Source organism: Hylobates moloch, unplaced genomic scaffold (assembly GCF_009828535.3).
Source record: "Hylobates moloch isolate HMO894 unplaced genomic scaffold, HMol_V3 SCAFFOLD_6, whole genome shotgun sequence".
Taxonomy (NCBI): domain Eukaryota; kingdom Metazoa; phylum Chordata; class Mammalia; order Primates; family Hylobatidae; genus Hylobates; species Hylobates moloch.
In genome coordinates, this window is record NW_026652281.1 from 94229360 (window position 1) to 94253317 (window position 23958).

The 23958-nt window shown below is 51.2% G+C and overlaps 1 protein-coding gene across 3 annotated transcripts; it reads right to left on the reverse strand.

Annotated features, from left to right (window-relative positions):
• Positions 1 to 595: 595 nt before the first annotated feature.
• SLC38A7 (solute carrier family 38 member 7) lies at positions 596 to 22125 on the reverse strand. 3 transcript variants are annotated; one of them, XM_032157529.2, is made up of 12 exons: positions 22072 to 22125; positions 21322 to 21545; positions 17169 to 17553; positions 15711 to 15909; positions 15349 to 15490; positions 14336 to 14434; positions 13324 to 13381; positions 12975 to 13089; positions 9143 to 9290; positions 8096 to 8295; positions 7172 to 7226; positions 596 to 1288 (listed from the first exon to the last, which is right to left on the reverse strand). In XM_032157529.2, exons 3-12 carry the CDS (start codon positions 17436 to 17438, stop codon positions 1186 to 1188), a joined length of 1389 nt encoding a protein of 462 aa, XP_032013420.1. In that variant the 5' UTR covers positions 17439 to 17553; positions 21322 to 21545; positions 22072 to 22125; the 3' UTR covers positions 596 to 1185. The 3 variants fall into 3 exon arrangements, with proteins under 3 accessions (XP_032013420.1, XP_058297036.1, XP_058297037.1); XM_058441053.1 differs by lacking the exons at positions 8096 to 8295; positions 22072 to 22125 and having other exon boundaries at positions 21322 to 21842; XM_058441054.1 differs by lacking the exons at positions 7172 to 7226; positions 8096 to 8295; positions 9143 to 9290; positions 22072 to 22125 and having other exon boundaries at positions 21322 to 21842.
• Positions 22126 to 23958: the final 1833 nt, after the last annotated feature.

Consider the following 23958-nt stretch of genomic DNA (forward strand, 5'->3'; position numbering starts at 1 on the left):
TAGCTGGGATTACAGATGCCTGCCACCATGCCTGGCTAATTTTTTGTATTTTTAGTAGAGATGGGGTTTCGCCATGTTGGCCAGGCTGGTCTCAAACTCCTGATCTCAAGTCATCTGCCCGCCTTGGCCTCCCAAAGTGCTGGGATTACAGGCGCGAGCCACCGTGCCCAGTCCTGCCTTTTTTTTTTTTTTTTGTCTCTGGGTAGTCACGCTAGGGCTGGCGGGGGAGGAGGCAGAAGAAAGGGAGGGAGAAGAGAAAACATCACTGAAAAAGAAGGTGTCGGGGAGGTACACCCTGATTCTGACCAGCCAAGCCCACACAGAGGGTCTGAAAGGTTCTCAGCCTTCTCCATCACCCACCCTGGGGCCTCTGAAAAGAGAGGCCCGTCTCAGACAGAAAAGCAGATACCCCCAACCTTATGGGGGAAGCTAACGGAGGAATACTCACAGCACCGTGGCACGGGACGGCCCTTGGCTTCAGAGCCGGGCTGGCACCGTTTGTAAACATTAGACCTGGTGAGGTCTGGGGATGGAGGAGGAGAGGGATGCCCAGCCTGGACCATCAGGTTTGATGAAAGAGACAGGGTGGGGCCCCTCAAGGCCTGGGAAATGTCTATTAGCTATGGGAAAGAGGCTGACAGGTTCATGGTGGGGGTTGCCCAGGAAGGTGTGGACAAGGTCTGAATCTACCTGACTATGCATTTGCACAACTTCAGTGCTACCTTTGGAAGTGGCCAGACTCCTAAAGAAGCTACCACTGGCCTGGGGTAATGAGCACAGCCCCTACTCAGGACAGGGTGCTCTGTGGAGGATGGTGGCTTTCTGTCCATAGTCATTCTCCAGAGGGAAGTCAGACTGGATTCTTTCTTATAAGATCTACCGATTCTCTTCACCCATGGATTCCAGGCATGGAGAAGTTGAGAACTGGGAGAGGAGGAAGGTTCCTCTATGATGTGAGACTTCCTGCCGCCATCCACGGCACTGCCAGGACTGGGGAACAGGAAAGCGACTGGGTTTGAGCTGTCCAGAGGTGTAGGGCCTGAGTTTGCCCCACTCCCTGGAAGAGGATGTCCGGATGTCATCCCACCAGTTGGAATGATCGTGGGCTAAGAATGGCCCCATAGCTCTAAGAGATGGGTTCCTGCGACCAATGGCAAAGGCCTTGTGTTCCCTGGGAGGCAGTGGTTATGCCAAGAGATCCACAAAGATGGCGTTGGCTGTGGTCTGGCCGAAGATGAAGGCTCCCAGGGTGACCAAGAGTACTCCGTAGCTGACCAGCACCCACCAGCTGTAGAACAGAGGGTGAGAGAGGTCTGATCAGTCATCCCATCCCATAACTGCAGACTTCAATATATATAACTGTTAATTACTGTAATTATCGCACTTCTCCTGCTGGTAGAGCACTTCCTACTTCCCAAAGACTTCAATACGAAGGTAATGTGGGGCCAGGTGTATTGTCCCTAGTCCATAGGTAAGAAGACCAAGATCTAATGGGAGTAACTGATTGGTCACGTCATGCCAGGATTCGAATGTAGGCATCCTGATGGAAAGATGTTCAGAAAAAAGCAGGTCACATGGAATGTGGTCTATTTCATTAAAAAAAGGAAACAAAAAGCAGACATCTGCAAATGTATGTACCAATAACAGCAAGAGGGATAAAATGGAATTGAAAAAGGGCGATTTCTGGCTGGGTGCAGTGGCTCATGCCTGTAATCTCAGCACTTTGGGAGGCCGAGGCAGGTGGATCACCCAGACTGGCCAACGTGGTGAAACCCTGTCTCTTCTAAAAAAAAAATACAAAAAATGGCTGGGTAGGGTGGCTCACGCCTGTAATCCTAGAACTTTGGGAGGCCAAGGTGGGCGGATCACCTGAGGTCAGGAGTTCGAGACCAGCCTAGCCAACACGGTGAAACCCCGTCTCTACCAAAAATACAAAAATTAGCTGGGCATGGTGGCGTGCACCTGTAATCCCTGGTACCCTGGAGGCTGAGGCACAAGAATCGTTTGATCCTGGGAGGTTGCAGTGAGCCGAGATCACACCACTGCACTCCAGCCTGGGTGATAGAGTGAGATTCCATCTCAAAACAACAACAAACAAACCCCAAAAATTAGCTGGGTGTGGTGGTGGGCGTCTGTAATCCCAGCTACTTAGGAGGCTGAGGCAGGAGAATTGCTTGAACCCGGGAGGAGGAGGTTGTTGCAGTGAGTGAGCAGAGATCGCACCATTGCACTCCAGCCTGGGCAACAAGTGAAACTCCATCTCAAAAAAAAAAAGAAATAAAGGGTGATTTTTCTTCTTCTTCTTCTTCTTTTTGTTTTGTTTTTTTTGAGACAGAGTTTTGCTCTGTCACCCAGGCTGGAGTACAGTGGCACAATCTCCACTTACTGCAACCTCCGCCTCCGGGGTTCAAGCAATTCTCCTGCCTTAGCCTCCTGAGCTGGGACTACAGGCATGTGCCACGACAACCAGGTAATTTTTGTATTTTTAGTAGAGACGGGGTTTTGCCATGTTAGCCAGGCTGGTCTCAAACTCCTGACCTCAGGTGATCTGCCTGTCTTGGCCTCCCAAGGTGTTGGGATTACAGGCGTGAGCCACTGTGCCTGGCCGATTTTTTTTCTTCTTTAGACATGTTTGTATGTTGTTGTTGTTTTTTTTTTTTTTGAGACAGAGTTTCCCTCTTGTTGCCCAGGCTGGAGTGTAATGGTGTGATCTTGGCTCACTGCAACCTCCGCCTCCTGGGTTCAAGCAATTCTCCTGCTTCAGTCTCTCAAGTAGCTGGGATTACAGGCAGGTGCCACCATGCCCGGCTAATTTTGTATTTTTAGTAGAGATGGGGTTTCACCATGTTGGTCAGGCTGGTCTCGAACTCCTGACCTCAGATGATCTGCCCATCTTGGCCTCCCAAAGTGCTGGGATTACAGGCGTGAGCCACTGTGCCCAGCCAACATGTTTGTATTTTTAAAGTTTTTTATAATGAACAAGTATTGTTATGTAATAAGTTTTTTTTGTTGTTGTTGTTGAGACGGAGTCTCGCTGTGTCACTCAGGCTGGAGTGCAGTGGTGCAATCTCGGCTCACTGCAACATCCACCTCCTGGGATCAAGCGATTCTCCTGCCTCAGTCTCCCGAGTAGCTGGGATTACAGGCATGTGCCACCATGCCTGGCTAATTTTTGTATTTTTAGTAGAGATGGGGTTTCTCCATATTGGCCAGGCTAGTCTCAAACTCCTGACCTCATGTGACCTGCCTGCTGAGATTACAGGTGTGAGCCACCACACCTGGCCCTTTTATGTAACAAGTTTTTTAAAAGCATGCACCTGTTCTTAAGCTTTCTACTATTCAGGGAAATGTACACATGAAAACAATGTGTTTTTCGTCCATCTGTCTAGCAAAACTTAGAAAGGCTGTAATATCCAGTACAGGCAGGGGTGTGAGGAAAAGGGGACTCCCATTCACTGCTGCTGGGACTCTAACTAGCACTGCCTTTTTGGAGGATAATTTGAATCCATGTGCCAAAGTAAAATGAACATGGCTTGTGACCTCACAGTTTCCATCTAAGAACTGATCCTACCCAAATCCTTGAACATGTGTGCCAAGAAGTATAAGAATATCACATTCAGGACAGTTTCATACAAGAGAATATTCTGCAGCCATTTTAAAAATGAAAAAGCATGGCCAGGTGTGGTGGCTCACACCTGTAATTTCAGCACTTTGGGAGGCTGATGCAGGAGATTACATGAGGCCAAGGAGTTCAAGATGGGCCTGGACAACAAAGTAAAAGACTGTCTTGGCCGGGCTCGGTGGCTCACGCCTGTAATCCCAGCATTTTGGGAGGCCGAGGCAGGCAGATCACTTGAGATCAGAAGTTTGAGACTAGCCTGGCCAACATGGTGAAACCCCGTATCTACTAAAAATACAAAAAATTAGCCAGGCGTGGTAGTGGGCGTCTGTAATCCCAGCTACCCAGGAGGCTGAGGCAGGAGAATTGCTTGAGCCTAGGAGGCGGGGGTTGCAGTGAGCTGAGATCACGCCACTGCACTCCAGCACTCCAGCCTGAACAACAAAGCAAGACTCCATCTCAAAAACAAAACAAAAAAGAATGCTGCCTCTACAAAAAATAAAATAAGTAGCTGGGTATAGTGGTGCATGACTGTAGTCACAGCTACTTGGGAGGCTGAGGTGGGAGGATCACTTGAGCCCAGGGGTTGAGGCTGCAGTGAGCTATGACTGCACCACTGCACTCTAGCCTGGATGACAGAGCAAGACCTTGTCTCTAAAAAAAAATTTTTTTTTTTTTTTTGAGATGGAGTTTCACTCTTGTTGCCCAGGCTGGAGTGCAATGGCATGATCTCAGCTCACTGCAACCTCTGCCTCCTGGGTTCAAGTGATTCTCCTGCCTCAACCTCCCAAGTAGCAGGGATTGCAGACGTGTACCACCACGCATGGCTAATTTTGTAATTTTAGTAGAGACGTGGTTTCACCATGTTGGTCAGGCTGGTTTTGAACTCCTGACCTCAAGTGATCCACCCACCTCGGCCTCCCAGTGTGCTGGGATTACAGGTGTGAGCCACAGGGCCTGGACAAAATTTTTTTTTTTTTTTTTTAATATTTTTGTCTTCCAAGACTCTGTCATTCAATCTTTCTTAAAATAAATAAATAAATAAAAATTTTTAAAAAACAGCAGATCTTCTTATGCTGATGCAGTTAAGTGAAAAAAAGCAAGTGGCAGAACAAATGCCATGGCTCAGGCTTGTAATCCCAGCACTTTGGGAGGCTGAGGCAGGAGGATCGCTTGAGTTCAGGAGTGCAAGGCCAGCCTAGGCAACATAGTGAGACCCCGTCTTGTAAAGAAAAGGTGTTGAGGGGAACTCAGTCCTTGTTTTTGCATATGGCCTTTGAAGATCAAAACAAATCTTTTTTTTTTTTTTTTTTTCTGGCCTTCGAGCTGTCTACAGGTTTTAAAAAAACTACCTGAACAAAATAAACAAACGGGACCTGAGATCTGTCTTCAAATGATTTTAGGGGGCAATACTCCTCCTAAGGCCTTTAAATATTTTGGATGGTAAAAAAGAATGTCAGTGGCCAGGCGTGGTGGCTCATGCAAGTAATCCCAGCACTTTGGGAGGCTGAGGCGGGCAGATCACCTGAGGTCAGGAGTTCAAGACCAGCCTGGCCAACATGGTGAAACCCTATCTCTACTAATAATACAAAATTAAGCCGGGCATGGTGGCTCACACCTGAAATCCCAGCACCTCGGGAGGCCAAGGCAGGCAGATCATGAGGTCAGGAGTTTAAGACCAGCTGACCAATATGGTGAAACCCCGTGTCTACTAAAAATACAAAAAAAATTAGCTGGGTGTGGTGGCACATGCCTGTAGTTCCAGGTACTCAGGAGGCTGAGGAAGGAGAATCACTTGAACCTGGGAGGCGGAGGTTGCAGTGAGCCAAGATCACGCCACTGCATTCCAGCCTGGGCAACAGAGTGAGACTCCATCTCAAAAATAAAAATAAAAATAAAAGTAAAAATACAAAATTAGCCAGGCGTGGTGGCGTGTGCCTGTAATCTCAGCTACTCAGGAGGCAGGAAAATCACTTGAACCTAGGAGGAGGACGTTGGTGAGCCGAGATCACACCATTGCACTTCAGCCTGGGCAAAAAGAGCAAAACTCCGAACTCCATCTCAAAAAAAAAAAAAAACAGAATGTCAGTTACTTCAATTGGTAACTACTGTTCCACTACTAGACTGGGGGTTGGGGGGCTCCCTGAGCTCACCACCGAGACAAGAGGGAGAAATGAAAGCATTGGGAAGGCAAGATAATTAACTGCTGTCTATACAATACTAATTTTAAGTCCAGAAAATGCAGATTGGTGTGGACTGACATTGGTCAGTGGAGGGATATGGAAGAGGAGGCTGGAAAAAGCTGATAGCCAGAAAGGGCTGAGAGAAGCCCAGGAGCCAGGTCCTGCTGAAGAGCAGGGGATCATTACAGAGGGTGTGGGACAAATTATAGGAGCTGGGGAGGCAGGGTCTGGGTCTGAGGCAGTGGGGGTATAGGCTGAGAAAGGTGGGGTAAGAGCTTTGAGAAAACCTGTTTGAACGCGATATGGGACTGTAAGGGGTGGAGACCTAACTAGAAACCGGAACAAAGGGACTAGAACAGGAAAGCTAAACCTGAACCTGAAACCATTTTATTTTTTTTGAGATAGCATTTCACTCCGTCGCCAGGCTAGAGTGCAATGGTGCTATCTCAGCTCACTGCAACCTCCACCTCCCAGGTTCAAGCGATTCTCCTGCCTCAGCCTCCTGAGTCGCTGGGATTACAGGTGGCCACCACCATGCCCAGGTAATTTTTGGTATTTTTAGTAGAGACAGGGTTTTACCACATTGGCCATCCTGGTCTCAAACTCCTGACCTCAGGTGATCCACCTGCCTTGGCCTCCCAGAGTGTTGGGATTACAGGCGTGAGCCACTGCACCTGGCTGAAACCATTTTTCATAACACAAAACAAGAGCCCTGCATCTGTGTATACATCTGCATAGCTATGTGTACACAGACATGCACACATGTACAGAAGTGGTTGAGGACACAGACCATACTGGTAACATGGAGCTATCTCAGAAGGGATGTGGGGGCAAGCGGGTTGTGGGGGAAGAGGGACTTCCATCTTTTTCTATTAAGTCCTTTGTTAAAGTTTAAATTGTTAACAACTAGCATACTACCCAATTTTTAAAAGTATTAAAAAAAAAAAAACCCGGCTGGGTGTGGTGGCTCATGCCTGTAATCCCAGCACTTTGGGAGGCCGAGGAAGGAGGATCACCTAAGGTCAGGAGTTCGAGACCAGCCTGGCCAACATGGTGAAACCTCGTCTCTACTAAAAATATAAAAATTAGCTGGGCGCAGTGGCAGGCATCTGTAGTCCCAGCTACTCAGGAGGCTGAGACAGGAGAATGGCGTGAACCCGGGAGGCGGAGTTTGCAGTGAGCTGAGATGGTGCCACTGCACTCCAGGCTGGGCGACAGAGCGAGACTCCGTCTCAAAAAAAAAACAAAACAAAAACCCATGATTTCTAAGTACACAAGCCTCTGACTCCTATCTGTTTTAAGGCCCCTACAAAGCCACATTCCAATCCAGAGCCTCCCTGAGAGGATCAAGGGCTGGGCCCTGCTTTACCTGGCTGGTTTGACCTCTTCCATCTCGGAGAGTTTGGCTTGAATGAGGCACAGCCCTAAAAGAGAAGAAGTGGCCCTGAGCATTTGTGAGGGGAGAGGGCTCCCTCCCTCCTAGCCACCCCCTTTCCCAAGAAGCAGTGCTGGATGGAGAAAGGCCCATGTTTACTCTTCTAGAAATTCCATCTCTGCCCCCAACACCACATCCTGCTGGGGTCGTCTGGCATCTGCTCTCCCATGACAGGCTGGCATCTGACAAGACCCCTTGGGCAGCATGCTAGACTTGGAGCCAAAGGGACAGCACTCAATGGTGACTCAGTGGTGGCCCAACCCCCGGGGTCTTCCCAGTACACTTCCGAGCGGATCTGGCTCCCCTGCTCCAAGCAGAGTAGCTGGGGCTTTGAAGGTGGCTTCCTGGATAGACACAAGCTGGGTAAGGGTGGAACTCATGGCTGGGCAGACAGGACAGTTCTCCAGGGGTCTGGCAGTAGATCTGTGTCTGGAACCCAGGTTCCCTGATGTCTGTGTCAGGGTGCCACCCCAGACCCCACTGCCCTCTGGGCTGTAATGGGCTGAACCAGTCAGATAGATCCCCCATAGTCAGGGAGCAGCAGACACCTGAATGAATGGTTAAGAGAATAGACTCTGGACCCAGACAGTGTGGGATGGAAAAGATTTGTTACTAGTTGAGTTTGTTAAGCTCTAGGCAAGTCTGTGACCCTTTCTGAGCCCCACGTGTGATCTCCACTACACCTTCTTTCCAGGAGATAATGCTTGGATAGGGGCTAGTACAGAGGCGAGGCGGGTGATCAATTAGTGCTGGCGGTTACTCTCTCCTTCATGTTTTGAGCAAGTAGGGAGCCGAGGCTAGGGAGGCCCTGGGAGTCTGTGCTGTGGGGCTGTGAAATGGGGTGCCAGGGGTCCACACCTGGGAAGATGAAGATGAAGCAGGCGGCCAGGCCTCCAATGACTGAGATCACCTTGCCGATGTCAGGGATGAAGAGCGCCAGCAGCAGGGTGAGCAGGAACCAGACCAGCGTCTGCAGCACTCGCCGCCGCCGCTCCCGCCCCACGTCCTCCTCCACTGGAACCCCCTGGTAGCGCAGCCACAGGCCTTCCACCACCGCCCTGCCCACATGGAGAGGGGCTTAGAGGTGCCCCTGCCACTAGCAGCCCCCCACCTCTAGCTCACAGGAGCCAGACCCCTAACTGGGTAGACTGCGGGGAAAGCCCCATTCCTGAGCCTCAGTTTCCTCTACTGTAAAATGGGCCACCAGCACTCTGTTTACCACGGGGACTAGAGACGGTGAATGTGGAGAGCTTAGCACTTTGCTTTACACCACATGGAAACTGATATTGTTTTTTCCTTAAAAGGAACTGTCTGGGGTATCTAAAGGGCAGGGTGTCCATGTGAAAGCTCAGGAAAGGATCTGGATAGAGATTCTTTTGTTTTTTTTTTTGAGACAGGGTCTGGCTCTCTCACCCAGGCTGGAGTGCAGTGGTGCAATCTTGGCTCACTGCAGCCTTGAACTCCTGTGCTCCAGCCATCCTTCTGCCTCAGCCTCCCAAGTGGCTAAGTAGCTGGGACTACAGGTGCATGCCACCACACCTGCCTATTTATTTTATTTTGTGTAGAGATGGGGGTCTCACTAGGTTGCCCAGGTGGTCTTGAACGCCTAGGCTCAAGTGATCCTTCTGACTCAGCCTCCCAAAGTGCTGGGTTTAGAGATGTGAGCCACCATACCATGCCCTGGATAGAGATTCTTACAGGACTCACGGAATGTTCTGGTGACCCCAGGACAAAAGGCGCTTCTGAGACCTGGCCTGGGATATGTAGGGACCCATCCTAGGCACCAACTCTTTTCTACAGCCTTCAGTTTCTCCTTCTACAGGATGGGGTCCACACAAGGCCAAAGGACCATGTTGGAAGGGCTCACGGGCTCGGAGGGGCCCTGGGGAGTGGAAGGGGGCTCACCGCCCACAGAAGTGCAGGATAGGGTAGGAGGTGAGCACGCTCAGGATGATGAAGGCTCGGGCAACGGCCACAGCCATGTCTTCCGAGGGATAGGACAGGAGCACGTCAGGATCCACAGCAGCTCCAAAGGTCAGGAAGCCACAGATGCCTGTGGGCAGGGACAGCTGGGTCAGGGCAACCCTGGGAGGGTAGTGGGGTGGACTGTCCACTCCTCCTAGGGGCAACATCAGCCTGGAGGCTGCTGCAGCAGCTCTGGACACTTAGACGGAGGCTCAGAGTGGGAGATGGGGCTCCGATCAGATGCCTCCCTCCCTGACTTCTCATATCCCCCATCGCTGGAAGCCCTCCAGCCCCCAGCTTTCTGAGCCTGAACTTGCCCAGCACATTCCCACCTCAGTGCCTTGGCACTGACTGTTCTGTCTGGCAGACTTTCAGATGCCATCTCCTTATCATTCGGGTCTCAGTTTAGATGTCCTTCCTCAGAGAATGCTTCCTGCCAGTCCATCTACAATGACCCCCATCCCCGGTACTCTCTCACATCACCGTGTCCTATTTTTCTTTTCTTTGTTGAGACAGTCTTGCTCTGTTACCCAGACTAGAGTGCAGTAGTGTGATCATGGCTCACTGCAGCCTTGACCTCCTCGGCTCAAGCAATTCTCCCACCTGAGCCTCCCAAGTAGCTAGGACTACAGGCAGATGCTACCACACCCAGCTAATTTTTTTGTAGGGATGGGGTCTTGCTATGTTTCCCAGTCTGGTCTTGAACTCCTGGGCTCAAGCAATCCTCCTACCTCACCCTCCCAGAGTGTGAGCCACCACCCCCAGCCTTCTTCTTTTTTATTTTTTTGAGATGGAGTTTCGCTGTTGTTGCCCAGCCTGGCATGCAGTGGCACGATCTCAGCTCAGTGCAGCCTCCACTTCCCAGGTTCAAGTGATTCTCCTGCCTCAGCCACCTGAGTAGCTGGGATTACACCATGCCCGGCTAATTTTTTTTTTTTTTGAGATGGAGTCGTGCTCTGTCATGCCCAGGCTGGAGTACAATGGCATGATCTTGGTCTCCTGGGTTCTCATGCCTCAGCCTCCTAAGCAGCTGGGATTACAGTCACCTGCCACCACGCCTAGCTAATTTTTTTTTTTTTTTTTTTTTTTTTTGAGATGGAGTTTTCCTCTTTCACCCAGGCTGGAGTGCAGTGGTGCGATTTCAGCTTACTGCAACCTCTGCCTTCTGGTTTCAAGTGATTATCCTGCCTCAGCCTCCCGAGTAGCTGGTATTACAGGCGCCCGCCACCACGCCTGACTAATTTTTGTATTTTTAGTAGAAACGAGGTTTCACTATGTTGGCCAGGCTGGTCTCGAACTCCTGACCTCATGATCCGCCCGCCTCGGGAAGTACTGGGATTACAGGCGTGAGCCACCACACCCAGCCCTAATTTTTGTATTTTTAGTAAGATGGGGTTTCGCCATGTTGGTTGGGCTGGTCTCGAACTCCTGACCTCATGTGATCTGCCTGCCTGGGCCTCCCAAAGTGCTGGGATCACAGGCATGAGCCACAGTGCCTGGCCGTTTTTTTTTTTTTTTTTTTTTTTAAAGACAGGATCTTGCTCTGTCACTCAGGCTGGAGTAAAGTGGTACAATCATAGTTCCACTGTAGTCTTGAATTCTTAGACTCAAGTTCCTCCTGACTTGGCCTCCCAAGTCGCTGGGACTATAGGCACATGCCACCATGCCTGGCTAATTTTTTTTTTTTTGAAGACAGAGTCTCACTCTCTCCCCGAGGCTGGAGCGCAGTGGAGCGATCTTGGCTCACTGCAACCTCGGCCTCCCAGGTTCAAGCGATTCTCATGCCTTAGCCTCCCGAGTAGCTGGGATTACAGGCGCCTGCCACCATGCCTGGCTAATTTTTGTAATTTTGGTAAAGACAGGGTTTTGCCATGTTGGCCAAGCTGGTCTCGAACTCCTGGCCTCAAGTGATTCACTCACCTTGGCCTCTCAAAGTGCTGGGATTACAGGTATGAGCCACCATGCCTGGCCGATGCCCGGCTAATTCTTTAATTTTTATAGAGATGAGTCTCACTATGTTGCAGAGGCTGGTCTTGAACTCCTGGCCTCAAGTGGTTCTCCCATCTCAGCTTTTCAAAGTGTTGGGATTACAGGCATGATCCACTGTGCCTGTCCCCTAACACTCATTTCTCTCTTTTTTAGAGACAGGGTCTCACTCTGTTGCCCAGTTTGGAGTGTAATGGCATGATCATGGGTCTCTACAGCCTTGATCTCACAGGCTCAAGCGATCCTCCCACCTCAGCCTCCCAAGTAGCTGGGTCCACAGGTGCATGTTACCATAACCTGGCTAATTTTTTAATTTTTTGTAGAGATGGAGTTTCACCACGTTGCCCAGCCTGTCTTGAACTCCTGGGCTCAAGAAAACATCCCACCTTGGCCTCCCATAGCTGAGATTATAGGTGTGAGCCACTGTGACCAGCCTCATCGCTTTCTCATTTTTTTTAACTGTATTATCACACTGGTCTTTAAGTAAACAATAATAAAAATAATAACAATAATAATAATAATTAATTTTTACAGGCTTATTGTCTGTCTCCCCAGCCAGAACATGAGCCCCAGGAGAATAGGGATTTAGCTGTTTGCCTCTCTTGTTCCTGGCTGTGTATTCAGCGGCTAGAACAGTATTGGCCCAGGCAGCTCCTATGGTCCATCCGTGGAAAGAACTCAGGGGATCCTTCTTCCGGGGTCTCCTAGACTTGTTCCCTCATCCCAACCACTCTCCACACTGCAGCCAGAGCCATCTTTCCCCGAACCACCCCCCTGCTTAAAACGCTTCCTCTCTGACTCCCAGCAGCCCTCAAGGCCCAACAGGATCTGGCTGCCAGTGCCTGTCTGGCCTCACTGCCTGTCACCTGCCCCCATCACACACCACTCCAGCCACACAGACTTTCTTCCTGGCCCTGCCTCAGTGATTTGGTGTTTTGTGGTTCCTCTGTCTAGAACCCTTCTTCCCCAGCTCCTCCTTTTCTGGCTCTTTCTCATCATTTCGGCCTCCTCTGAGAAGAACCTTCTGTAAACCACTCTCAAAGCCACCCATCCAGTCCCATTCATACCTTCCCCATTTTAGGCTGGGTTGGTGGCTCATGCCTGTAACCCCAGCAGTTTGGGAGGCCGAGGCAGGAGAATTGCTTGATCCCAGGAATTCAAGACCGGCCTGGGCAACATAGTGAGACCTCGTCTCTGCTAGAAAAAAAAAAAAATTAGCTGGGCACAGTGGCACATGGCTGTAGTCCCGGCTACTCTGGAGGCCGAGGCAGGAGGATCACTTGAACTTGGCAGGTTGAGGTTGCAGTGAGTTATCATCATGCCACTGCACTCCAGCCTGGGTGACAGTTTCTGAGACCCTTTCTCAAAACAAAATAAAATAGAACAAAACAAAACACACCTTCCCTATTTCACTGTCATCAGGATGCTCACCACCATCTGGAATTCCTTACTGATTCCCTAGTTACTCCTGCATGACTGTCACTCCAACAAGAATGTCAACTCCATGAGGGCAAGACCAGCTCGATCTCTCTCCATGGCATCCCCCACGCTGAGAACAGTTCCTGGCACTTCCTAGGCACCAACTTAGAACTGGTGAATGAATGGATGAATACGCCACTCTCATCTTGGCAGGAGGAGGCCCCAGGCAGGCCAAGTTCAAGCCAGTGCCTGTACAAGTCATGCTGGGAATGCAGGGCTGTCCCCAGGAAAGCTGGGCCCCAGGACCTGGGGACTCCTGTGGAAGTGAGAGCACTGTAGTCCCAGGTCTTGGGGGAGGAGCACTCACCTGTCCCCATGTAGACAGCAAGGGCTATGACCATGGCAGCTGTCACCACTCCACCCCAAGTCTTCACTTCAGGCTGCCGCATGCTGTTGAAGACGGGCACACTGCTGACGTGGCACTGTCCAGGTGAAGGGCACGATCATGGTGGGGAAATGACCTCACCCCCAGTTTCCCCAGGAAGGTACCTTGGGAACAAAGACCCCAGGGACAAGGGGCAAGTCCTGAGGCCCCCGCTCCATCCTTCCCCTCAGGATTTCCTCCATTCTGCCTGGGTTCCTCCTCCTTCCTGGGTTCCATCCCAGGGAGGGGTGATCTAAGAGGACAGCAGGGACCTTGCAACTGGCACTGGCACCTGAAATCCGAAGCAGATGGTGGGCATGGCATTGAACACAGCCATCCAGGAAGCCGGCCTGTGAACAAACACACAAGGTGCTGCCACCTGGGAACCCCTCACAGCCGCCAACCCACCCCACGCCCTCACTCTTCATTCAGCCCACCACGGTCTCCAGCAACTGGCATTCTATAGGTTCAACCCACAGAAGTCTGGGAACAGGGAGAAGAGGCATCCCTATGTCCCAGGCTCCTCTGGGAGGGGGCCTGGAGGCTCAGAAAAGCACCCCTGGGGCCAAAATCCAGAATTCCTGGCTTCTGGACTGGGGCTTTTGCGTTACTGGTTTGTTCTTTTCAAAAAAAGGAAATTATTTTTGTTTTGTTTTGTTTTTTTGAGACGGAGTCTTGCTCTGTCGCCCACGCTGGAGTGCAGTGGCGTGATCTCGGCTCACTGCAACTTCTGCCTCCCGGGTTCGTGCCATTCTCCTGCCTCAGCCTCCCGAGTAGCTGTGACTACAGGTGCCTGCAACCACGCCCGGCTAATTTTTTTGTATTTTTTTAGTAGAGACGGGGTTTCACCGTGTTAGCCAGGATGGTCTCAATTTCCTGACCTCGTGATCTGCCTGCCTCAGCCTCCCAAAGTGCTGGGATTACAGGCGTGAGCCACTGCGCCTGGCCCCCTTTTTTTTAAAATAATAAATTCACCCTCAAAGATACAGAAATTACAGATAAGCACATGCTGGAAATATGGGCAATTCCACCCTCAGGTTCCTCCATGACCCAAGGCCTAGCCTCACACTGGCTCATCTGTTGGATGTGGGTGGCAAAGTGCCTCCTGTCTCTGATTCTTGCTCTTCCCTCCAGTAACATCAGATCAGGGGCTCTTTCCTCCTTCCAACAATGACCAAGTCAGCCCTGATGAGCTCATGAGCCTTGAGGAGAGCACCTGTGTGGCCTTCTGGTTCCTGACCCAGCACCTGCTGGGGCCCAAGTGGTGGCTTCTTCCCCATGTCTCCTAGGGCCCTCACCCTCACCTGGTCAGGATGTTCCCTGGGGTCATCTCTTTATCTGGCCAGATGTACTTGATGATAACGATGGCTGTGACGTACCAGGTACCCACGACGCTCAGGAAGCTGCCGGGAAGGAGAGACTAAGTGTCCTCATCCCCAGCTGCCTCTTATCTGATTCCACCCCAGGGACATCCACCTTCAGCTCCAGTGACCACAAGGGTCCACTGAATGAACCGGGGACTATGCCAAGCAAAGGCTCAGGAAATGCCTGAGAAGTAGTTTCAGAGAAACCTGCCACAGCTAGGAGGGAGCTGGATAGCCAACAGGGGACCCGATCAGCAACTCTGGCCATCGGGAAGTGCTGGTTCAGCTCCATGGCTCAGAGACGATGCAGAGAACAGAGCTCCAAAGCACACCTGGGACTTGAATCAGAGCAGCCCAGCCCAGGCAGGGGCTGTGGGCAGCCCATCCTCTGAGCCTGGCCTTTGAGAACTAAGAGATGCCAGAGGTAAGAGGGTTGAGAGTACAGACACTTTTGTGTCAACATTTATGGGAGCCTTGGAGAGAGTGGAGCATGGCCCCTGCACTTACAGATGGGGAAGCCTAGAATCCCACAGCTTTTCAGACACTGAGATGGGAAACCAGTCTCCTTCCTTCATGCCAAGCTGCAGGTAAGATGCTGCCAGGCTGACAGTCTCAAAGACCCAAATCCCTTCCTCCCAGGGAAAGCCAGGAGGCCGCCTTCACCACCCAGATACCACCTGCTCCTTCTTTGACAAGGACACTTAGAACTGAACTACTCATGGATGCAAAAGGACATTTAGAACTGAATCTCTCATGGATGCATCCTTTTTCTATGATGGAGACAGAAAAGGATGGTCTTCTCTGAAACCCTGCAAGCCCTGGTCTGCCCTGCCTTGCCTACTCTTGCTCCCCAAGGTGAGGTGGCATGGAGGAGCAGGGTTCCCCAGGAGCCCTTGGGTCTACAGCTGCCCAGGATCATAGCTTCTGTCTGACCCAGGCTGGGGCCTCCAAACCTGGCATATTTCTGGAAACCAATCTCCCTGGGGATGGAGAGGGGCAGGATGAAGAGGAAGGCAGTGAGGCTGATGGTGAACTTGCGGTCTGTGTACCAAGGGCCGCTGGCCCCCTCCGGCTCTTTCGCCATCACAGCTATAACTGCACAGGGAGGAAGGAGGGAATGTCAAGCCAGGCCACCACGGGGTGTGGTCCTCCTGCTCTGCTGGGCCCCAGGACCTCCCTCTGCCTGGAGGGAGAATTGCCAGATGAATGCTGGCCCAGGTAAGTCCTGGAGAGGTGTTCAGCGTCTTTTCCCTCCACCCCAGGATCCCTGGGGCTGATAAAAAGAGATGGGGTAGGGACTGAGGGAGAAGCTCACTCTTGTCCTGCTGGTCGCCAATGATGATTAGGAAGGCAATGCAGGTGCCAAAGGTGTAGACAGCGATGGCCACCTCACACAGCACACCTGTCAGCTTGCCACACACAGCCCACACCACCTCCTGGTAGGTCCTCTCATTGCTGGCCTGGGAGCAGTAGGCCAGGATGACAAGGCCACTGATGATGAAAACCAGCATACCCTGCAGGCAGAGGCAGAACAAGAGCTTGTGGGAAAGGCCTGGCAGCAGAGGGCACCCTGGGCTTGCCTAGCATTTACTGGGCAAGTGCCCAAAGCAAGCTTGGCAAATCTCACAAAGGCAATTTTAAGATCGGGCGCAGTGGCTCACATCTGTAATCTCAGCACTTTGGGAGGCCGAGGCGGGTGGATCACGAGGTCAGGAGATTGAGACCACGGTGAAACCCCGTCTCTACTAAAAATACAAAAAATTAGCTGGGCGCGGTGGCGGACGCCTGTAGTCCCAGCTACTCAGGAGGCTGAGGCAGGAGAATGGCGTGAACCCGGGAAGTGGAGCTTGCAGTGAGCTGAGATCGTGCCACTGCACTCCAGCCTGGCGACAGAGTGAGACTCCGTCTCAAAAAAAAAAAAAAAAAAAGAGACTGCTAGATGATGCTGAGTTGAGATTTTCTTTAAAAACAAAAAGTTTTGTGACAAATTGCAAACATACAAAAGTAAAGAGAATAGGCTGGATGCAGATGGCTCATGCCTGTAATCCCAGCACTTTGGGAGGCTGAGGTGGGAGGATCACTTGAAGTCAGGAGTTTGAGACTAGCCTGGCCAACATGGTGAAACCCCGTCTCTACTAAAAATACAAAAATTAGCTGGGCATGGTGGTGGGTACCTGTAATGCCAGCGACTTGGGAGGCTGAGGCAGGAGAATCGCTTGAAACTGGGAGGCGGAGGCTGTAGTAAGCCGAGATTGGGCCACTGCACTCCAGCCTGGGTGACAAAGCAAGACTCCATCTCAAAAAAAAAAAAAAAAAAAGTAAAGAGAATAGTAAAAAGAACTGGCATGTATCCATCACTCAGCTTCAAAAATGATCAATGCATGGCCAACTTGTTTCATCATTCCTCTTCCCTCCCACTCTGCATTTATTGTGAAGCCAATATAAGCTATCATATCATTTCATCAATAAATATTTCAGTATGTAGTTCTAAAAGACAAGGGCCCTCTTTTTAAACATACCACAAAATCAATGTTATGCCTAAAAAATTAGAGATGTAATTGATGTTTAAATTTCTTTGATTGTTGGAAGGCTTCTGAAGCCTCATTTGGGTCAGAGAAAAGAATGCTAGAATAGATTAGTCAAGTCTGCCATGTGTGAGGGAGGGGAGAGCAGTGCGTGTATCACTTACTGGCCATCCCTGACCCAAAGCCTCCCTTTTGAGGCAAAGTGCCCACCTGAACTGCACCTCTGCCCTCCCGGCCAGTGCACTCACCATCTGCAGTGCGATGCCTGCTGCCACGCCCCCCGCAGTGCTGAAGGCTGCTGGGAAGTTGAGTAACCCTGCGCCCAGGCACGCGTTGACGACGATGAAGACGGCCCCAAGTGTGGAAGTGATGCCTCTGTCCGGACCCCCAGGAGAGGCTTCCCACTCACTCTTGGGGGCTGTGTCCACACAGGGACTCTGCAGCAGCCGGGCCCGCTCCCCGGCATCCGTGCTCAAGCCCCACTCGCTGTAGTCATTGTTGATGCTGACCTGGGCCATGGCCCCAAGAGCCTTCTTCCTGCAAGGTCTGTGGGTTCTGCCTTACAACCACATGCCCCAGGCAGCTGAGCAACACCCACCTGTTTGGGGCTGTTAGCCTAGGACTCTTCTCAACCTAGATGGGACAAAGGCAGGCACTACTGTTATCCTAAGATGGGGGAACTAGGGAACAAAAAGGTGAAATAACTTTCCCAAGATCACATGGGTAGGGTCCAAACCCAGGTATGTCTCTGTGCAGACAGTGCACTGGGTGCCAGAGTATAGGGAGACAGACACAGAAACAGATCAGGTGCAAATCATGCTTGCTTCAGGCATACAGACTCATTGGAACAGTTAGATGTCAACATAAAACGGGTACTAACACAGCAGCACTAGAGAGAGGCCCCGCGTCGGGGTGTCTCATGGATACTTTATCTCATTCAATCCTTAGGACAGTCTTGTGGCCAAAGGGTTCGGAGAGATCCCATCACTGACCCAGGGTCATATATTAGCAAGTTGCATAGCAGGATTTGGATCCAGATCTGTCTGGCTTCCCAGCCTGTTTCCACCCCACAGGGTCCCAAAAGGACCCCTCACCAAGAACTGAGATTCAACATATTACAGTCCAGCATGCCTCCCGGTGGCCCGGAGTCTGAATTCTGTGGCTTTCAAGGCCCTTCGAAATTCAGGCCAATTCTCGACTGTTCTCTCATGTGACTTCTCTCATGTGACAAGCCCCCATGCCTGTCATGTTTGCGTCTTCAGGAAAACAATGATTCATCCCATGCTTGGAATGCTCCCAACTCCTTTGCCACCACCCTTTTAGGTCCTATTTCTTCCCCATTTCCTGGGTCACTCACTGAGCTCTTCTTGGAGCCATGTAGGGGCCCAGAACCACTCAAGCTGGTTTCTTCTCAGTACTCTCTCATGTGCTAGCATCTCACTGGCCACTAGGCTTGCTTTCCTGGGCTAGATTACAATGATCAGTGCCAAACATGCAGTGCTATTTGTTACTATAAACCACTATTGCTGCAGCTATGGAATGCTTTCTCATTCAATCCTCAGTGCAGCCCTAAAAGGTAGACATGACAGTCACCATTTTACCAAAGAGGAAGCTGAATCCCAGAGGGGATAACCACTCTCCCCTCAGTCATACAGCGGTCAGTGGTGGAGCTGGGATTCAAACCCAGGCCTGTCTGACCACAGGGCATCCATCTGTTTGTATCTGCCCCACTCCTGGGTCCAAGATGGTACTTTGGGTATGGCGGAACTCAAATAACAGGCTTATCACCTGACTGATTCTCTTTGCTCTCTGGGTAAACACAGTTGAGATGCAGTTTTTTTTCTCCCAAGAATCTCGAGAGGCTCTGAGGAGCCCAGCCCTGAAAAGGAACCTTCAGTGTTCTCAAGGTTCAGCTCATAGCCTGAGACCTGCAGAGAAATGATGGTCCTAAAGCATCAAGTCCACCCCCAGGTCAAGAGCAGCCCTGGATAGGGCTGTGATATGGGTCTCCGAGTAGGTTCTGACGTCAGAACGCTGACTCCTCCACTGCCTATCTGTGTGACCCTGGGCAAGTCACTTCACCCCTCTAGGTCTTTACATCATATGTTCCTGTGGGTCGTGTGTTAATATCAGTAAGGGTTTAAGACTCAATAAATGGTCACTGCGGCTGTTATTTCTGCAGATGCCCCTTCCCATGTTGCCCACCACCACCATGCCTGAGACTCTCCAGCCCTAAGCAAGCAGAGAGCAGAACACTGATCAAAACCAGAGCCTGGGCCAGGCGTGGTGGCTCATGTCTGTAATCCTAGCACTTTGGGAGGTCGAGGTGGGCAGATCACCTGAGGTCAGGAGTTTGAGACCAGCCTGGCCAACATGGTGAAACCCCATCTCTACTAAAAATACAAAAATTAGCCAGGTGCGGTGGCACTCCCCTGTAATCCCAGCTACGCAGGAGGCTGAGGCAGGAGAATCACCTGAAATTGGGAGATGCAGGTTGCAGTGAGCCCAGATCAGGCCACTGCACTCCAGTCTGGGCGACAGAGTGAGACTCTGTCTCAAAACAAACAAACAAAAAAACAAACAAAACCCAAACCAGAGCCTGGTGCTATTGGTCAGGTAACAATGGACACAGAGGCCCTGGGATAGATAGCTAATGGGAGAAAGAGCAGGAAGAAGGCCAGATTTCAAGGGCAGGGACTAAGGGGGCAGGGAGGAGCCAGGGCAGTCTTCCCCAGAGGCTGCTATTAGCTGGTTACCACCCAGGCTGGCGAAATCTGCCAAAGACTCCTTCTCCTAGAGTCTCCTCATTCCTGAGTCCCGATTTCAGGGTACTCATACAAAACTCCATTTTAATCTCTACTCCCTCCCTGGTTTAGTCTTTATTTATTTAGAGATAGGTTTATTTATTTAGTCTTTATTTATTTAGAGATAGGTTCTCACTCTGTTGCCCAGGCTGGAGTGCAGTGGTGCAATCACAGCTCACTGCAGCCTCAATCTACCAGGCTCAAGCAATCCTCCCACCTCAACTTCCCAGGTACCTGGGACTACAGGCGTGTGCCACCACAGCCAGCTAACTTTTTAATTTTCTTTCTTTTTTTTTTTTTTTGAGACGGAGTCTTGCTCTTGTCGCCCAGGCTGGAGTGCAATGGCACGATCTCAGCTCACTGCAACCTCCGCCTCCCGGGTTCAAGAGATTTTCCTGTCTCAGGCTCCTGAGTAGCTGGGATTACAGGTGCCTGCCACCATGCCTGGCTAATTTTTGTATTTTTAGTAGAGATGGGGTTTTGCCATGTTGGCCAAGCTGGTCTCCAACTCCTGACCTTGTGATCCCCCTGCCTTGGCCTCCCAAAGTGCTAGGATTACAGGCGTGAGCCACCGCGCCTGGCCAACTTTTTAAATTTTTTGTTCCTGTGGGGAACAAAATTGGCCTTTCAAAATTCAGGCCAATTCTCAACTCTTCTCCCATGTGACAAGCCCTCCATGCCTGTTGTGTTTAAATTTTTTGTAGAGATGAGGAGGTCTCACTATGTTGCCCAGGCTGGTCTTGAACTCCTGGGCTCAAGCAATCCTGCTGCCTTGGCCTCCCAAAGTGCTGGGATTACAGGCATGAGCCACAGCCCCCGGCCCGGTTTAGTCTTTATAGCCCAGAGGGAAGAAAAGGGAACTGAGCAGATTCAGCCATAACGACTGCCCTAACCATTGGGCCACCCTCTCTGATGCCTTCAGCCCACTGGGGGCTTAAAATGACTAACAAGACCCCTCGGGCTACCGCCCATCGCTCCTCCTGATGATGGACAAAAAAAGCTGGGGACCATCCACTCATGAGAGGGAAAGGGGGAAAGTTCATGTGCTCTCAGCCATCTGTCATCAAGCATGGAACCAAGGGACATGGCACCGGAGGAAACATTCCTCTGCTGGCTCGAAACCCAGAAAGATCTGTCAGATGTCACAGGGCTTACACATCCTCTTACACATCCTGTCACCCAACCAGCAACTCAGCAAAATCAAAGCAGTGAGCAGTAAGGCAGAGTCTTGGGACTCCCAAGCTTCCAATGTAGCTAGAGAAAGAACCCTGCAAACTGACCACTGCCAGAGCTGTGACCACCTCCTCCCCCCTGCTCACATCACAGAGACAGAGGTCTACAGAGTGACTCCTCCAAGATCACAAGGCTTGGTGTGGCTTCCTGACTCTCCAACCAAAATGCTTCCCTTGGGCACCCCTGCCCGAGTCCTGCACCATCTGCCAGCGTCTCCTGCCACCCACATGAGAGTGCAGGCTGGGGTCCTCATGGAACTCAGAAGCTGGGGGTCCCACCTCTTGCAGATTCTCTGCCATGGTTAAGATCTCTCGGCACCCCCACTGCTCACTGGCAAATTACTCAGCCCATTGTTGCACCTTACCTGCTCTTTCTCCCTGATGGGCTGTGCCAGAGGGGGTTGCTCCTTCTTCCCAAAGGTCTGGGATCTGATTCTCCTCACTTCCCTTTCTGGCCCCAATTTCTTCTTTCTCAAGACTTTGCCTAAAATTTGCTGTCAGCAGAGGGAAGAGTTTGGGCTACTTCTGTGCTGGCTTCAGCAGAGCTGGAGGAAACTGAGCGGCTCTCACGCTTACTCATGGAATGGAGCTTCAGGACAGATAGGAAAACAGGCCCAGGAGGGAGAGGTTAGACTAAGGTCACAGTCGGTAGCTGGCAGAGCCAGAATAGAAGCCTGATGCCCACATGCTCAGGCCGGCGATGTAGGCCCCTCAGATCCCAACTGGAGTGTGCCTGGGGTTGGAGCCCTGAGATAGAAAGGGTGGGCTGCTTTGTGAGGTGAGGCTTTGTGAGGTGAGCCAGGGTGCACCCGGGCCAGGAGGCCGGGACGGGGCGATTCCCAGGCCTGGAGCGAGAAGGGTGGGCTACTGTGGGGTAAACTGGGGAGGAGCTCCGGGACTCGATCCCGGCCTAGGACTGGGTGGAGACCCGCTGGCTGGGCAAAGGCGCGGCAGAGCCGGCGCAACAGAGGGGCGGGCGTGGGGTGAGGACGCCGGGATCTGGACCCCTGCAGGGAAAGGGCCTGAGCTCTTCCGCGGTGGCGGGGACTGAGGGGCTCCACAGACCTCGGGGATCTAACACTTCCACCCTCCAGAGCCTGTCTCTGGCCACCTACCTTGGGGGATTCTTTCTCGAGCCGGCTGCGGAGACACGTGAGCATAGATCACATGACGCCCGCTCGGGCGGCCGCGGGACACGCTGGGAGTTGTAGTTTCCGCAAATGTGAAGCTTGGACAACACCAGCTCCCTGAATCCTCAGCCCGACAGCACTGCCCTGAGCCAGCCTCGCGTCCAGCCAGCTCGTGTTTACCCTCTTACTTTTAGTCTTGGCCTCTTGACCAAATCAAACACTGCTCCTTCCTCCAAGGAAGAGCATTAGGAGGTCTGGCGTCTTTGCCAGTCCCGGTGGTGGTGGGCCAAAGCTATTTGGCCTCATTATTCTCCCGGTCTCTGTCCTTGCCTTCACGCCCATGGCCAGAGCACTGAAGTTTTTTTAAATTAGTAATGTGGGGGACCTTGAGCCACGGTCTTTCCTGCAAGAGAGTGGGCTGGGGGCATGGCTACAACCCCACGGCTTAGATTCTAGAACAGTTTTTGAGGGATTGTAGGTGCTCAGTAAATATTTGTTGAATGAAGAAATGGGCATCCAGTCCCGGTTCTGTTCTTGGCTGTGTGTCACTCATAAGTTGTCACGTAATCTCCAGCATCCCAATAGCCTCATCTCTGTTTTGTGGATATGCTCTCCACTGCACCTACCTCTCCATGCATCAGAGGTCCTCACCGATGAGGACACACTGGGAATTCTTAGAAACCCAAGTCACATCTTTTTTTTTTTTTTTTTTTTTGAGACAGAGTCTCACTCTGTTTCCCAGGCTGGAGTGAGCCACTATGCCTGGCCTCCAAAAAGTTTATATAAATTGAATCACACTGGTTGGGTACGGTGGCTCACATCTGTAATCCCAGCACTTTGGGAGGCCAAGGCGGGCTGATAACTTGAGGTCGGGAGTTCGAGACCAGCCTGGCCAACATAGCGAAATCCCGTCTCTACTAAAAATACAAAAATTAGCTGGGCATGGTGGTGCATGCCAGTAGTCCCAGCTACTCGGGAGCCTGAGGCAGGAGAATCACTTGAACCCGGGATGCAGAGGTTGCAGTGAGCAGAGATTGTGCCACTGCACTCCAGCCTGGGAGACAGGGTGAGACTCTGTCTCAAAGAAAAAAAAAAATAGAATCATACTGTCTTAATCGGTTCAGGCCGCTATAACAGAATATCGTAGACTGGGTGGTTTAAACAACAGAGATTTATTTTTCACAGTCCTGGAAGCTGTCAAGACTGAGGTCAGAATGCCAGCAGAGTCAAGTTCTGGGGAGGACCATCTTCACAGTTTTCAGATAGCCATCTTCCTGCTGTGTCCTCACATTGTGGAAAGCAGAGAGGGAAAGTAAACTCTCTCTTATTTTTATTTATTTTATTATTATTATTATTTTTAGAGACACAGTCTCTGTTGCCCAGGCTGGAGGGCAGTAGCGCAATCACAGCTCACTGCAGCCCCCATCTCCCAGGCTCCAGTAGTCCTCCCGCTTCAGCCTCCCAAATAGTTGAGACTACAGGCATGCGCGCCGTCATGCCTAGCTAACTTTTTATTTTTTTTATAGAGACAAGGTCTTCCTATGTTGCCCAGGATGGCCTCAAACTCCTGGGCTCAAGTGAACCTCCTGTCTCAGTCTCCCAAAGTGCTTGGATTGCAGGCGTGAGCCACCATGCCTGGCCTTGTTTCTTCTTATAAGTGAACTAATCCTGTGGCTGGGTGTGGTGGCTCACGCCTGTAATCCCAGCACTTTGGGAGCCCGAGGCGGGTGGATCATGAGGTCAGGAGTTCAAGACCAGCCTGACCAACATGGTGAAACTCCATCTCTACTAAAATTACAAAAAAAAATTAGCTGGGTGTGGTGGTGCGCACCTGTAATCCCAGCTACTCAGGAGGCTGAGGCAGGATAATTG